At 42.4% G+C, this 17499-nt stretch overlaps 1 protein-coding gene across 2 annotated transcripts in view; it reads right to left on the bottom strand.

Annotated features, from left to right (window-relative positions):
* arhgap20b (Rho GTPase activating protein 20b) overlaps nt 1-17499 on the bottom strand; it is a 121775-nt gene that overhangs the window by 27313 nt on the left and 76963 nt on the right. For both annotated transcript variants that reach the window (XM_041196233.1, XM_041196232.1), the window contains exons 7-9: nt 14737-14814; nt 14028-14094; nt 7966-8154 (exon numbers count right to left, since the gene is read on the bottom strand). In XM_041196233.1, coding sequence (XP_041052167.1) covers nt 7966-8154; nt 14028-14094; nt 14737-14814 — 334 coding nt within the window. The remainder of the gene's footprint in view (nt 1-7965; nt 8155-14027; nt 14095-14736; nt 14815-17499) is intronic.

Genomic DNA, 17499 nt, shown 5'->3' with positions numbered 1-17499 from the left:
CAGGCCAACATGTAAAATGATGCACGGTGACACTGGGCCTGCGTCCCGATGTCACCGAGCGTCATTCAGATCTTTCACCAGAGTCGGCCGCACACCCACCAAACTGTCAGAGGCCTGTTAAGGCCATTAATAAAACAATTAACCAATTTGACCTTAGGGTTGGCGGGCAGGTGACAAGCCCAGGCCTTCGCATTTTTCATGAAACCTCATCCACGGGCGGTATGAGGTTTCATGAAGGGTTTATTAAATTAATAAATATTTTTTATACATTTCATAAACATGTCCCAGCTCATGTGACGCTGTCACATGAGGGGACATGTGTAAATTATTTTTAACTTTCTTTATTTTAAACTTTAAAACTGAACTTAATCTCCCTGAAGCAGCTTCGTGTCTCAGGGAAATTTCTGCACTCTTTCACTTACATACACGAAAGAGTGCAGGCCCCGATTCTCCCTCCTCCCCCCGCCCGCACAGGTCGCGTTGAGCGCTACCGGGCACGTCATGCTGGGTGGGCCAATTAAGGCCCGCCCACGTAAAGCGGCTGGATGCAGCCGATCGCGGGCGGTGATCGGCTCCATGCCCGCCCACACCCATTCCTGACTGGCCCGCCTGACGGGGAGAAAATTCTCCCCACTGTAAGAATGGCGTAGATACCATTCCACCAAGATTCAAGAAATGAATGGAAAGCCCTGGCAGAGATTAAAGCCCAATATTTGGAATGAAAGTTTTAATACAATAACCAAATGTTATTTTTAAATAGTATCTTTGCCCAGTAAATACCAATAAAGTAATTTAATATTTTTTAGTTCAAACTTAGGGGAAATGTCAGAGAACCACACAAACCACAGTAATCAATTGACTCCAATTAAATCTATCGAGAACTGGTTCCTGCATCAGGCTCAGCATTCACCACTGCAAAGTGTTCCATTCTGACCATTGCAATACGTCCTATGGCACAAACTACACAAAAAAGGAAGAAACAACGTTGTGGATGTACATGTTCATTCTAAAGTAGAACATGCTGCTATAGAAACTATCTGTTGACATTGGTTTCTGAAGCTGTTGGTATCAAATAGCCATTTTGTGGAACAGGTCTGCAGTACAAATGTGCTGTAAACATAGGCTGCTATGGAACTATATGCAGGAACAGCTCGCATGTCCTGAAAGCTTGACCTCATCACAGAAAGCTCATTGGACACCAGCAGAGTACTGTAATTAAAAAATTTACAATTACTAAACAATAAATTCACTGGGAGCAACAGGAAGAAATTATCTACAATCAAGCATTTCCTGTTCCAACATTAAAATAGCAAACTTGTCTCTGAGGACTTCTTAATTACATAATAATGGAATTGTTTTACTTGAGTTTCAGAATAGCTGTGACCTCTACTCAGAGACTAGACAGAATAGTTCCAGTTTTGATTCCATGATCAGTGCTATAGATGAGGCAGAGTTGAATGCATACAACTGATCTTTGGGCTAGGTGAGAAATCTGCCAGAGTACATAAGTTTGGTACACTGAAATACTTTTGAAATTAAACTACCAATCAGTTGTATACTATACAAGATTCCATGATTTATGGCAATTGCTAAATTGGGATGAGAAATCACAAGTAGTAAACAATTATCAATTATTAAATATAGATTTGTTAGAATGCTCATCCTTAATTTCTTCAATATGCTTTGAAGACAGACAATTTATAACTTCAGTTCCTTATGTCCCTATGATTTTTTTCTTTTCCTTTGTCCAGATGCACTGAAGCCAATTTGGCAATTAACTGCCACACTACCTAAGACCAGTGGGATCAGTACGAGTTGGTGAGGGCCTGATTTTCCCCGGAAATGTTCGACACTAAAGAGCATCTGAGGTGACCAAGATAGGGTCTTAAACAGAAACGTTAGTCCAACCTGCTTTTAGCAAAAGACTTAAGGAGGGATTTTACAGTCCCGCTGAAGTCAATGGGCTTTTGAATGGCTTGCCGCATTTTACAGCCCCACCCCGGCACGATGGGGCCCTAAAGTTCCGCTCATAATCTTGGTAAAGGATTTGAAGTCACACTAGGAATGCTGCCTAGAGGATCATTAAGGGGCTGAGCATCATTTAAATTGCCTGCTAGCGCTAAGGTTGCAGTTTTTTTGGATGTATAATACTTAACCTAACCCCTCTCCCAACAGTGGCCAACTGATTGGAAACAAACAGATTCATAGAGGATGTTGAGTACTTAATTGTATATACATTTTACTGCTGGAGGTTTGAAGAGGAATTTTGAAACACATCAGGAAAATTTCTGGGTCACATTGTCAATATTTCACCAACACTCCATCAATATTTATTCTGGATATTCTCTGAGGACTTTACCTAAAAAGAGGAAGTGCTGTACTACTCCCTTATTGAGCACTTTTTAGAAGCCACCAGAAAAAAGGGGATGATTGGTCATCAACATCATGATATGGGTCTCTCTGCATCTGCTGGAGGAATTGGAGGAGGATTTGAGGGCAGGCAGAGCAGCGCCAGCTGCTGCAGAAGAGAGGAACAGAAGAGCAAGATGGTCTGTGGGTACAGGACATCCCTCCTTCTCTGACCCTCCTCCCACCAGGACCTCAAGTGGCCCACCTGAGAGCCTATGTGCCCTCTCACTCAGTCCCTAAACCATTCTGAAATATTTCACTGTGTGTCTGCCAGCCCACTTCACATCAGAATTGGAAATAGGTGCATAGAGCCTATACATACTGTTCCATGAAAATTGCTTCCAATCAGCATTTGACTGCTAAACCTGCTGATATCTATTTTAGTGCCTACAGGCATTATAGTAATCATCAATTAGCCCCAAAATTGTGTATTTAAACCAAAGTTTCAAAGAGACATGTCTTGTTTGCACAGCATTGACTCACTGCCCGTTTTCACCATTTCACCAAAATAACTGCAATGATCTTCCAACTCTATACACCTCGATCTGTGACTCACTTGCTGATCGACCTGAGCAATCATAGGAGCCCTGATTCCAAACTTTAATTTAGAAGGAACCCCATGAGCAGCCCCTCATCAAGTGGCTATTCATCATATAAGGTCCTAAACACTGATTGTCAGCAAGCTTTTCAAACATTGAGGCCAAATCTGATCTTGCCCTCGTGCGATATATTGTATTTATCAGCATCAGTTGTTGCTAATGAGTGCTGGCTGATATTATTCCCCTTCCTTAGCAAATAGAAATTAAAATAAATGTAGCACTTCAACTGATGTAGTTTTGGCACGCGGAATGGTTGTTGGGGGCCTAAGTCAGGTATGCTGGAGTAACACCCATTCTAACATACACACTGAATTCTCCTAAAATTGACAGCACACAAAATGGTACGTCTATGCAAATGGAACATTGATGACAGCCAAAGCTGTTCTCTCAGAAATTCTGCCATTTACATCAGAATTGCACCTGATTTTAGCTTGTAGAAAAGAGGTTTACCCACATGTCTTGTCAAAGCAGATAGTAGTTGAGTTCACAGGTTTTGAATGTCCGGAAACTTCATCTGAGATATCAACTTTGACTGAAATAACTAGAAAAGGCAGTTAAGCATGGAGTTAAAAAAGTACTCTCTAAGCTACCTTTCAGCAGTTTCCAGCTGGGAAATCTTTTGATTCCCACGCTTATGGCATAGCACCCTTCCCATGGGATTCATTATGTGCTCTTCCATATATGTCCTTATGTGATGGAGGACCAGGAGGGAGACAAAATGCCAGTGACATGCAGGGTAAGGCTACACCAAAAGAGGAGATAATGAATGGAGGGTGGGGTAGAGGGAGGAGGTGGGTGGGGGGGCGGGGTATTGCATATTTAAATCTACTCCTCATCTGCATTTCATGGTCAAATGTCCACTTTAAATTTTTTTTATTCTTTCATGGGATGTGGGTGTTGCTGGCAAGGCCAGCATTTTATTGACCATTCCTAATTGCCCTCGAGAAGGTGGCTTTAGGTGCCTTCTTGAACAGCTGCAGGCCATCTGGTGCCCGACTGAAATGGGTTAGATGTAAGATTTCAGGTGGCAGTTGGCCAGGACTGAGGGAACAGTTACTGGCACTCAGATAAGCCACAGGGAAAGACGTTTGGGAAGGTACTGGTTTAGGGAAGAGTGAGGAAGCCCATGGCAGGTAGGACCTGTGTGGGGCATCACAGGACAATTTTCAAAAAGTTAAATAAAATTACCTATTTAGATCTCATCTTGTCCTGGCTCCTCTTCCCACTATCTCCACCTGGCGGAAAAATGACAATGATTTTCCTGCTCAGGTCACCAGTTAAAATTGCAATTAGGGACTTCATCCGAGCCTGATCTACATATTTAAAGAAAGGCCCTTCCAGTTTTGGGTGGATGCCTTTACCACCTGCTCAGAATGTTAAAATACAAGGCAGCAGGACTGCAGCAGGTAAACCTCCTAAACAAATTTAACTGCCTGACCAACTGGTTTCCACCAGACCTAATCACCTCTAGGTTGAATTTCATGGAGGGGCATATTGCTCACCTCCAGCCCGCCTCCCTCCCCACACATTGCAAGAATTGGCTGGCAGTCAGTGGATCCAATGAAAGCCCACCCTGCAGCGATAACGTACTACCAGTGGGCTAAACAGGCTGAGAGTGCAATTTCTGCCCTTCAATGAGAAGAAATCCCACCCTTGAGAGCTGCTGGCCAATCAGATTGTCTGGAATCCCAGTAACACCAGAACTCGCAGTGGGCATTGCTGGGACTGTGAGCAGGTCCACGAGGAAAAGAAGATGGATGCGGGAACCAGGTAAATTGGGCCTTTTTGGGCAGGGAGGGATCAGGCAACCTAGGGAGAGGGGCTGTGCTTTGGAGGCCAGGCAGTGAGGAACCAAGTGGAGGTGGGGTGGGGGGGGGGGGTGTGTGTGGGTGGGTAACACATTGGGGTGCTGCCCCCACTGTGCAAAGGACACTCTCTCGAGTGCTGTGCCTCTCTTCCTTCTCACCTTTACAAACACTTTTTTTTCAAAAATGGCCTTCTCACTCCCACCCCCTGCCCATGCCAACCATTTTACAGCATGGGCAGCATGAAATACAAGTCAATTGGCTTGGTAACAAACTCAATTGCCCGTTAACAATTTATCTAAAAATGACGGGCGGCCTGCCCATTTGGCACCTGTGCACCTACCACATTATGGTGAGCTGGTTTGGGTGGGCAGGTGGGTGGTATCTACCCGCTGAAAACATGCCTGGTGTGGCTTGTAAAATCCAGCCACTCATAAAAGATAAAGAAGCATTTCTTTCCTGTAGCAAACTGACCTCAAAATATTCTCTCAAATTAAAAATAAACAGAGTAACCTCAGAACACTGGGCTTCACATCACAAAATGGTTTTACTGTGCACACATAATCACAGCACATACTTATTGCCACCATACCTATTTCTGGTGCCCCTTCGCTTTTCTTAAACCTATCCTGGTGTTGCTGGACCTGACACAGGAACCATAGGCCATTCAGGACAACCATCCACACCACTAATTCCAATATCTAAATGTTTCTTATATTCCAGAGTTTCTGCTTCCACTACTCTTTTGAGAAGTGCATTCCAAGTGTTAATTACTTTGGAAGAAGAAAAGCCTCCTGATAGTAGTTCATAAGTTATATTTTACTAGTTTGGGCTTATGTCTCCTTGTCCCATTCCACTACTTAAAGTAGTATTCTGGATTTTCCATATCATACTATGTTATATATCTCAGACATCTCCTTTCCGGATGTAATTCTGAAGTGTCTCCAATCTTTGCTCATAATATTATGATATTAGAGATCAGCCACATGGCTGAGCACTCTGCACTGCCTCCAGTGCTTGAATGTCTCCCTTGTTTCATGGTGATCAGAACAGTGCCTTGTTCTTAAGGTGCTGCTTGCCAAATGCATTGTAAAGTTTGATCATAAATTCCTCTGCAAATCACAGCTCCCAGCTTTATAAGACCATAAGAACAAAAGACATAGGAGCAGAAATTAGGCCATTCGGCCTATCGAGTCTGCTCTGCCATTCAATCATGGCTGATAAGTTTCTCAGCCCCATTCTCCCGCCTTCTCCCCGTAACCTTTGATCCTCTTACCAATCAAGAACCTATCTATCTCGGTCTTAAATATGATCTCTTCTCTCCTCTCTATTTCCACTTCCCTCTCCCCTTCAATGTCATTCATATCTCTTTTCCTTTCTCCTTCGTTACCTCCCCTCCTCTCTTCATCAGTACCTTAATGTTCTTTCTAATGGTTCTGATTCCAACCGTTACAAACTTGGTCTTGTGAAAATTCATGCCTAGGCTGGAATCATTTAGCTGGGTTCAAGAGAAATGGTATTGAAAGGGAGGGGCCTGGCTTGCACGGACTTTTGTCTGCAAAAACAGGCATAGAGTCATAGGGTCGTAGAGGCCTGCAGCATAGAAAAAGGCCCTTTGGCCTATCGAGTCTGCGCTGGTTAAACAAGTACCTAACTATTCTAATCCCATTTTCCAGCACTAGGCCCATAGCCTTGTATGCCATGGCACCGCAAGTGCACATCCAAATACTTCCTAAATGTTCTGAGAGTATCTGCCTCTACTACCCTTTCAGGCAGTGAGTTCCAGATTCCCACCACCCTCAGGGTGGTGAAAAGATTCTTCCTCACATCTCCTCTAAACCTCCTTCCCCTTACCTTAAATCTATGCCCCCTGGTCATTGATCCCTCCACCAAGGGGAGAGTTCCTTCCTGTCTACCCTATCTATGCCCTTCATAATGGGCAATGTGCTGAAAATGCTGAACAGTATAAGGAATCTAATTGGATACTGCAATGCAATAGTGAGGGAGTAGTGCATTGTTTAAGGCATTGCATTTTGATGGGACGTTAAATCAAGGTCATCAACATGCTGCTAAAAGTTCCTTAATTCTTTTTTTATTCTTTTAGGGGATGTAGGTGCCACTGGCTAGGCCAGCATTTTAATCGCCCATCCCTAATTGCCTTTGAGAAGGTGGCGGTGAGCAGCCTTCTTGAACCACTGCAGTCCATGTGGTGTAGGTACACCCACAGTGCTGTTTGGCAGGGAGTTCCTGAATTTTGATCTAGCGACAATGAAGGAATGGTGTGTGGCTTTGCAGGGAACTTGCAGGTGATGGTGTTCCCATGTATCTGCTGCCCTTGTCCTTCTAGGTGGTAGAGGTCATGGTTTTGGAAGGTGCTATCAAAGGAGCCTTAGTGAGTTTCTACAGTGCATCTTGCAGATAGTACACACTACTGCCACTGTGCATCGGTGGTGCAGGGAGCAGAAGTTGGAGGTGGTGAATGGGGTGCCAATCATTGCAGCTGCTTTGTCCTGGATGGTGTCAAGCTTCTTGAGTGTTGTGGGAGCTGCACTTATCCAGACAAGTGGGGAGTATTCCATCGCACTTCTGACTTGTGCCTTGTAGGTGGTGGACAGACTTTGGGAGTCAGGAGGTATGTTACTCGGCGCAGAATTCCCAGCCTCTGACTTGCTCTTAGTATTTATATAGCTGGTCCAGTTCAGTTTCAGGTCAATGGTAACCCCAGGATGTTGATAGTGGGGGATTCAGCAATGGTAATGCCATTAAATGTCAAAGGGAAATGGTTAGATTCTTTCTTGCTGGAGATGGTCATTGCCTGGCATTAGTCTGGCACAAATGTTGTTTGTCACTTATCAGCCCAAGCTGATAATACTACCCAAAGAAGAGCAGGGCATTCTTCTGGTATCCAGTCTGACATTCCTCATTTAATCAACGGCCAAAAACAAATTAATTGGTCATTCATTTCACTGTGGTTTGTGTGATCATACTATGTGTAAAGTGACTGCCATGTGTGTTCACATAACATATGCACTTCAAACTGTATGGAAAATGTTTTGAAGCTTTTCAGAGGAATTCCAATCAGATGCTTTTTAAATGAAAACTTGCCCTTCTTTTTTCATTCAATGTCTTTAATTATTTCACTTGTCACTCACCTCTGGTCACATGGATGTCTGGCTGGGGCCTTGGCTTCAGAATAAACTGACATTGCTTGGTTTTTGGGAGGTCTTCAAACAGGATAGTTCTATTGCCACCCCGGGACTGGATGTTAGTATCAGACTTTTCCACTTGTGCTGTAAAGTCTCTGAGACAGTTCATTATTACACTAAATGGTTGCTCATGCCCTGAAACATAAGATGGAAAACGCATTCATTCAGCTTTGAGAAGTAAACAGTTTACAATGGCATTAGGTCATCAATATAAGATAGTCATAAGAAATCCATTTGAGAATTCAGGACAAACTTCTTTACCCAAAGAGTGGTGAGAATGTGGAACTCAATACCACAAAGGGTGGTTGAAGTGACTAGTACAGATGCATCTAAAGGGAAGGGAAGCTAGATGAGCATTTGAGGGAGAAGGACATAAGGGGTTAAAATGATAGATATAGATGAGGAAAGATGGGAGGAGGCTTGAGTGGAGCAGTAACGCCAACATGGTCTGACTGGGTCTGTTTCTGTGCTGTGTATCCTATCCTATGCAGTGGTTGCCCTCAGATTTCTAAACAGCAATAATACAATGTTAGAACACTCAACTTGCAACTGTCCAAGTAGAAAATTCCATAGCACAATTTAAAGAAGGACAAAGGAGTTTTCCTGAAATCCCAGCAAACATTTCTCCCTCAACTAACAAATCCAAAACAAATAATTGCCCATTTATCTCATTGTTGCTCGAGGGACCTTGATGTGAGTAATTGGGTGGTCATGTTTGCGTGTAGATCAATAGTGACTGTAGGTTTATTACATCTTTTTAAAGAAAAAAACACTTTTGAAGAAGAGTCATACAGACTCGAAACGTTAACTGTTTCTCTCTCCACAGATGCTCTCAGACCTGCTGAGTTTTTTCAGCATTTTTGTTTTTATTTCAGACTTCCAGCATCTGCAGTATTTTTGCTTTTATATTAAAACATTTTTGGTGTCTGGTTTCCATTTCAGAAGCTTACAGACACCTGCTCAAAAACCAGCCAGGCAGATCCAAAATCAGACAAGGACAATTAGAGTAGAGTGAGTCTTGTCCTGAATTGACATAATACTGCACTCAAATTGACAATGCATATAAAATATTCAGAAATATTCCATTCACCTCAGTGAGCCAAAACACTCACCACAAATTAATTTTAAGACATTTTTAGTTTATTTTGGGAAAAAAGGGCAGGTAATGGGAATACATCCAAAGTGGTACAATTCTAAATGGAGGAACAGAGAGATCCAGGATTTGAATAGACAGAACTTTAAAAGTAGGACTGCTTCCAGCATGCTAAGATCTGTGCCAGAATTGTCAAAGATGACAATTTACTCCATTCTGCTTTTTAAACATTTTCCCCCTATTTTCCTTAAGATGCTGAAGTTCCATGAGAGAAGAAAGAAAGATTTCCATATAGCACCAGATGTCTCAAAGCGCTTTACAGCCAACTAAGTACTTTTTTTTGAAGAGTGTCACTGTTGGAATGTAGGAAATGTGGCAGCTAATTTATGCTCAGCAAACTCCCACAAATAGCAATATAATAATGACTAGATAATCTGATTTTTGTGAAACAAAAACAAAAATAAAAATACCTGGAAAATCTCAGCAGGTCTGACAGCATCTGCGGAGAGGAACACAGTTAACGTTTCGAGTCCGTATGACTCTGCTTTTTGTGATGTTGCTTGAGGTATAAATATTGGACAGGAAACCAGGAGTAACTCCCTTGCTCTTCTTTAAAATAGTACCATGGGATCCTTTACATCCACTTGAAGCCTCAGTTTAAATAAAGACAATACTTCCAATCGTGCAATGTTCCCTCAGTAATGCACTGGATTTTTCCTGTAAACTTGATTTTTGCATTCAAGTTCTAGAGGGAGACTTGAACCCACAACCTTGAAATTCAGAGGAGAGTTGACTGCCCAACTGTGCCACAGCTAATGATCTTCTGGCGCTTCATCCAATTAACTAAATGTCAGCCAGCTACCTGATATTGAAAAGTAGAAGACGTCACAACCAAACCTGATCATGTCCTCATTCAGCTCCACACATATTAGCTTTCTATTAGGGGCTCTTAGATAGTGACTGGGAGCTGGAGCCTTTGCTCGTTGAATATAGAATACATAGGTTGAATATATAGCGCAAATAGAAATAAATAAGTATGATCTGATATCCATTACAGAGAGATGGCTGCAGGATGACATAAATTGGGACCTGAATATTGAAGGGGACATGACATTTAGAAAGAAGAGGAAGCTAGGAAAAGGTTGAGGGGTGGCTCTGTTAATTAATCATAGTGTTAGCACAGTAGAGAGGGATGACCTAAGTTCAGGAGACTAGGATGTAGTGGCGGTTTGGGTAGATATGAGAAATGATATAGGCAAGAAGTCACTTGTTGAAGTGGTTTACAGGCCCCCTAATAGTAACTAGATGATAGTACAGAGTATAAAGGAAGAGATATTGGATGCTTGTCAGAAAGGCATGGCGATAATGATGGGGGATTTTAATTTACTTTTGACTGGAAAAATCAGATAGGCAAAGGTAGTCTAGATGAGGAGTTCATAGAATGTTTTCGAGATAGTTTCTTAGAACAGCATGTTCTGGAGCCAACCAGAAAGCAGGCTATATTAGACCTGGTATTGTGCAACGAGATAGGATTAATTGATGACCTAATAGTGAAGGCACCCCTGTGTAGCAGCAATCATAATATCATTGAATTTTGCATTCAGTTTGAGCGAGAGAAGAGTAGGCCCAAGACTAGTATTTTAAACTTAAATAAGGGCAGTTATGAGGGCATGAAATCAGAGCTACCTAATGTGAACTGGCAAATAACGTTAAGGGATAGGTCAATAGAGATGCAGTGGCAGACATTTAAGAGGATATTTCAGAAATGCAGAATAGGTACAATCCAACAAAAAAGAAAAATTCCATGGAGAGGACCTAACACCTATGGTTAACTAAAATGTTAAAGATAGTAGCAAACTTAAAGAAAATGCATATAATTGTGCAAAGATGGGTGGCAGGTGAGAAGATTGGACAGAATATAAAAAAGCAGCAAAGAATGATTAAAAGATTGATAAGGAGGGATAAATTAGAGTACGATAGGAAGCTAGCTAGAAATATAAAAACCGATAGTAAGAGTTTCGATAGATATTTTAAAAAGCAAAGAGTTAACAAAGTGAGTGTTGGTCCTATAGAAAGTGAGTCTGGGGAATTAATAAGGGAAAATAAGGAGATGGCAGATGAACTGAACAGGTATTTTGCATCAGTCTTCACTATAGAGGGTACAAGTAACATCCCAGAAATAGCTACAAATGAGGAAATGGAAGGGAGGGAGGAACACAAGAAAATCACAATCACTAGGGAAGTGGTACTAAGCAAATTGTTGGAGCTGCGGGCTGACAAGTCCTCAGATCCTGATGGACTTCATCCTAGGGTCCAAAGAAAATGGCTAATGAGATAGTTGATGCTTTGGTTTTAATTTTCTAAAATTCTCTAGATTCTGGAAAGGTTCCATTACATTGGAAAATAGCGAATGTAACTCCTTTATTCGAAAATGAAGGAGACGGAAAGCAGGAAACTACAGGCCAGTTAGCTCAACATTTGTCTTAGGGAAAATATTAGAAGCTACTATTAAGGACATTATAGCAGGGCACTTGGAAAAATTCAAGATAATCAGACAAAGTCAACAGGGTTTTGTAAAAGGGAAATCATTTTTAATGAATTTATTGGAGTTTTTGAAGAAGTAACTTGTGCTGTGGATAAAGGGGAACCAGTAGATGTACTGTACTTAGATTTCCAGAAGGAATTTGATAATGTGCCACATCAAAGGTTATTGCGGAAAATAAAAGCTTCTGGTGCAGGAGGTAACATATTGACATGGATAGAAGATTGGCTAGCTAACAGGATGCAGACAGCTGGCATAAATGGGTCATTTTCTGGTTGGCAAGATGTAATGAGTGGTGTGCCACAGGGATCAATATTGGGGCCTCAACATTTTATAATTTTTATGAATGACTTGGATGAAGGGACCAAAGGTATGGTTGCTAAATTTGCTGATGACACAAAGATAGGTAGGCAAGTAAGTTGTGAAGAGGACATAAGGAGGCTACAAAGTTATATAGATAGGTTAAGTGAGTGGCAAAGATCAGGCAAGTGGAGTATAATATGGGAAAATGTGAAATTGTCCATTTTGGCAGGAAGAATAAAAAAGAAGCATATTATCTAAATGGTAAGAGATTGCAGAACTCTGAAACACAGAGGGATTTGGGTGTCCTAGTGCATGAATTACTAAAGGTTAGTATGCAGGTACAGTAAGTTATTAGGAAAGTTAATATTTTGTTATCATTTATTGTGAGGAGAATTGAATGCAAAATTAAGGAGGTTATGCATCAGTTATACAGGGCATTGGTGAGACTACATCTGGAGTACTGTGTATAGTATTCTTCTCCTTATTTAAGGAAGGGTGTTAATGCATTGGAAGCAGTTCAGAGAGGGTTTACTAGACTAATACCTGGAATGGGCATGGTGTCTTAAGAGGAAAAGTTGGGCAGGCTTTTATCCGTTGGAGTTTAGAAGAGAAAGAGGCTACTTGATTGAAACATATAGGGCAGAATTTTCTGCGCTTTGGGTGGGCATGTGCCTGACCTGAACGAGCATAAAATGACGTGCAATTATGTTGGGCGAGCATCCCGATGCCATTGCGCACTCATGCAATATTTTGGTCAGCGGGAGCCGGCAGCGTGCCCGCGCCAACAATTAACAGGCACAAAGCTGCCTCAGGGAGCTTTTCCTGAGCTCACCTGCACGCATGTGTGAACACAGAGGGATTTGGGTGTCCTAATGCATGAATTACAAAAGGTTAGTAAGCAGGTACAGTATGACATAAATTGGGACCTGCTCACTCTCCTCCCTCCCCACCCCACCTTCCCACAGGCAGCGCTGAGCGCTGCAACATGTAAAATCGCAATCGTGGCCAGATCGGGGGGCAGCAGTTGGCTTCCCAACCGCTCCCACTCACACTCGCTGAGCCTGCCCGACAAGGCAAAACCCTGGCCATAGATCCTGAGGGGTCTTAACAGGGTGCATATGGAAAGGATGTTTTCCCTTATGGGAGAATTTAGAACTACGTGTCACTAATTAAGACTAAGGGGTGGCCCATTTAAGACAGATGAGGAGAATTTTTTTCTCTCAGCGAGTTGTGAGTCTTTAGAATTCTCTTTCTTAAAAGGCAGTAGACGCAGAGTCTTTAATATTGTTAAGGCAGAGGTAGATAGATTCTTGATAACCAATTTGAGGTGCCCCCTAGGTCTCCATGTTCTCCAGCAGCAGACACCTCTGCTGGTGTGGCTGCCTTCCAACAGCAGCTACGAGCCCCCTTACTGGGCTCACCAGTTCCCTGGTCTGCCTGCCATCCTTAATTGGATGGCAAATGTGGAGGAAGCCGAGTGGGACGTGGCCTCACATAAAGTTGCTCTGGTGAGCATGCTGAGGCATGGCACAGTCTCAGGACCTGCATTTGGTCCTGATGCTCGCAGAAAAGTTCTGCCACAGTGTTAATATTTCAAGTCAATAATCTTTCATAATAATGTTTAGGGTCCTGATGATAGGTCATTAACCTAATAGATTAACTCTGTTTCTCTCTCCATTGATGCTGCCAGACGCAATAGGTGCTTCCAACATTTTCTGTTTATATTTCAGATTTTCAGCATCCTCAGTATTTTGGATTGAATCTGGAGAGTATGGTCAGGATTTTCTGGCACTGCCAATGCGGGACCCGCTGCGGGGTATGCGGCAGCCCAGCCAGAAGTCCATTGAACTTTGGCAGGACCTGACAATCCTGGCAGCGGGTGGGGCCAGAAAATCCCACCCAATTGTTTTAACACTGCAGTAGGTCTGCCTTTACCCATTAGACCATTATGGGAGTTCACCAGCAACTGAAATATTTTTGCCTCTGTACAACAGTGAAGCTTGTCCTTTTTATAGATTGCTATCGCCTAATCATTCTCAAGATAAAAACAGCATTAAAGACAACACTTACCAATCAGTGGGTAGGGTGTAGCCTCTTTTCCAGAAATCACCCAAAGCTGGTAATTGCTAGCTCTGTCCTATTTGGTTTAAAAAAGAAAATAAGCAATTAATGTTTTGAATCAATTCACAGGAAAATGGGCTGTCTAACTGTGCCTCAATGATCAGGGTTTCTGTTTAGTCACAGGGTTTGTTAGGTGGGTGGGAGGTGATTGTGCCTAATTGTTGGTGAGTACATTTGGGGGGGATAGGGGTACTTGTTCCTGTTCAGTAGATGCAAGTTAATAAAAGCTTTATGAGAGTACAAGAAAGGATTGATTTCTGCTCATGCATGGGTAGTGAGCAATGGTTGTGCTGGTTCCTGCTCATGTGAGGCCGAAGGGATCTACAAACTCAGTGGAAACAGGAGGGAAGGTTCACTGGATTTCCCATTCACTTTGTCCTCCTGAAGTTTTCCAGTTTCTTCTGTGAGCTGATGGACATGAGTACTGCTACAACTTTGCATGCTGTCATATTTCTGACAGTTTGGGAAAAGGAGATCCTGAAATGAAATCCTGAATTCACTGGTATGTTTGGAGAAATGGGGGTGGGAGATGGGTGGGCAGATGTCATTCAAAATCATCTGTGAGTAGCACCATGGGAGATCTGCTAATACACAGTAAAGAATATTTGGCATGTAATGGTTCCTAAACCATGTACAAACATAAACCAACTCAACTTACTTTTGCACTGAGCTGCTGAGCTGCCATTTTAATGACCTTTTTTGCTGTATCCGTGTTACCCACCATAAGTGTTAACGCCTAATAAATTAAAAACAGATATCCACGTCAGTTTCATATGTATAAATTTCAATCACTGTGCTTTTCAGGATGAAAGGTGTTTGTGCTAGGGAATGGGACATTTGGAGTTATAAGCACTCCCAGCTCAGCTATAGGACTATTAGATGTGGTAAAGACCCCGCTATTCTTCCCCAGCAAAATGTTTAAACTCTAATTTCAGGAAAGCACCACTTTGGCATTTTTACAATCACCACCCAATGGCTCCTCAGGTGGAAATTATAAATATAATAGTTAATGTTATAGAATTCCAGCATGGAACCTTGCTCATTAGGACAATGGATATGGAAAATTTGGGTTCATGCACACCCACCCCCAACCACCACCCCCACCCCCACTTCTCCCCCCAACCCCTGGAACCCCAATACCCCACAATTTTCCATCTAATGATTTGAATGAATAGAAACTCATAGGGGACCACATCCAAGTTCACAATAAGTGCTCCTGCCAGACAAGGTTATGCTGGCGCTGTATAAAACGCTGGTTAGGCCACAGCTGGAGTATTGCGTGCAGCTCTGGAATCCACATTATAGGAAGGATGTGATTGCACTAGAGAGAGTGCAGAGGAGATTTACCAGGATGTTGCATGGGCTGGAGAATTTGAGTTATGAGGAGAGATTGGATAGACTGGGGTTATTTTCTCTGGAGCAGAGGAGATTGAGGGGAAACTTGATTGAGGTGTATAAAAGTATGAGGGGCATAGATATGGTAGATAGGAAGGAACTTTTCCCCTTGGTGGAGGGATCAATAATCAGAGGCATAGATTTAAGGTAAGTGACTGGAGGTTTAGCGGGGTTGTGAGGAAGAATTTTTTCACCCAGAGGGTGGTGGGAACCTGGAACTGACTGCCTGAAAGGGTGGTAGAGGCAGAAACCCTCATAACATTTAAGAAGTATTTGGATGTGCACTTGTGATGCCATGGCAGTGCTGGAAAATGGGATTAGAATAGTTAGGTACTTGTTTGACTGGCATAGATTCGATGGGCCGAAGGGCCTTTTTCTGTGCTGTAGACCTCTATGACTCTATAAGGCTCTGCACTGGGAGTGAAATTTCATAAAACCACCACTTTAGTGCTGAATTAGAGTCTGCATAAGACTGGTAGAAACTGAACTGAGTTTGCTCAAGTGGATTTTGCATTGGGCCATTAAAGCCAGCAAACATATTTTCTCTCCTCTCTCCTATCCTTTTGAAGGTGTTGTACTTGCTCGTGTGTGTCCTAGGAGTTCCAGTAGTACGTGGAAGGATAGTGAAAGCCTCTGGTACTCTGCTGAAATGTTTCAATGTGGCTTAAGAGCAGGACTGAGCCCATCACTGATGCTGCCTCACAGTGAAATAACCTACTGGTAATTATTGTGGTGGCTCAACTATGGAAGGTGACCACTTAGGAGGTTCTGGAGAACTATAAGTAGGGTAGGACCAAGGGTACCTACAATAATATAGACTGGATTTAATGTCAGAGCCCCAAAATGAATTTTGGTGTTCGGTCACTGGCAATGACTGTTAACTGAGCTGACTCAGAAAGGATGTGAAGAAGACCCAGTGGTGGAAAGCTTTGGGAACCATAGGTCCAAGCATCTCTTCCTCCCACACATGCTATACATACCGCATTGTTCTGATTTTTTTTGTGTGTCTTATTTGCTATATCTGCTCTCATTCCTGAGAATGTGCACAATTTTGATCCATAAGATCCAAGAACTCTTTCCCTCCTTAGCCCTGTTGAATAAATGCACTGCCTATTTTAGTACTGATACAATAATTTATTTGCTGAGTTAGCTGCTCTCGGCTGGGGCAGCTGAAGGGGAACTACATTTAGCTTCAGTACCCCAGACTTAGCAGATAGAAATAAAGTCAAGGCTCTGACTTATGATCACTACCCATTGACATATGTTGTAAAGTGCATGTAGTATAAGGGTCTGGCACGTAAAGAGTTAACATGAGACTGAGTACAGTACCACCCATACAGTGATATAAGAGAGTGCATAACCCACACCTAGGGGTCAGTGAAGTGTTTGACAGAATCATGTGTAGAAGCAAGCATGGAGACAGCTCTCAGCTTGGACCTTCATTGTACCTATGTATATAATTTCTAGTAGTTAATAAATACGTACTATTGAACACCTTACATAATAGTGGCAGTGAATGGAACAACTCAAAACAGACACTGCAGAAGAAAATTAAAATCCTGGAAAACTGAAGAAAAAAAATCAAAGAAGCATTCTAATCTGAGGAAAAGCTCAGAAGCAAAGGCGCAGAAGGAAATCACCAGAGAAAAGCTCCGAAGAAAGGATTGGAAGCTGAAGGCAGAAATTAAATTCCTCACTGCAGCAGAAGACTCCATTGAATCCCATGGAAGTCCAACTTCAATACCCAGGGTATGCAGAGTCAGCAGACCTAATAGGTGGTGAGCTATAAATTTATAATTCCTGAACAGCACAAGTTCTAGAAAATTTAAATACTGCAATGGTCAGAAATTGCTGATTATATCACAGGCCAAGAAGCCTGATTCCCAAGTCAGCACCTGAACACGTGAAGGATGAGTAGGCAGCTTTAAAAATGCAGCAAAAACTGGGATTTGATTCCAAGACCTAAGAACATTGCACTAAAGTACATTAAAGACGCTAACCAATTGATCCAGGCAGCCATTGTTGA

This window comes from Carcharodon carcharias, chromosome 9, assembly GCF_017639515.1.
Source record: "Carcharodon carcharias isolate sCarCar2 chromosome 9, sCarCar2.pri, whole genome shotgun sequence".
NCBI classification, from domain to species: domain Eukaryota; kingdom Metazoa; phylum Chordata; class Chondrichthyes; order Lamniformes; family Lamnidae; genus Carcharodon; species Carcharodon carcharias.
Note: the sequence above shows the minus strand (reverse complement) of the source record. Positions and strands in the feature narration are given on the sequence as shown.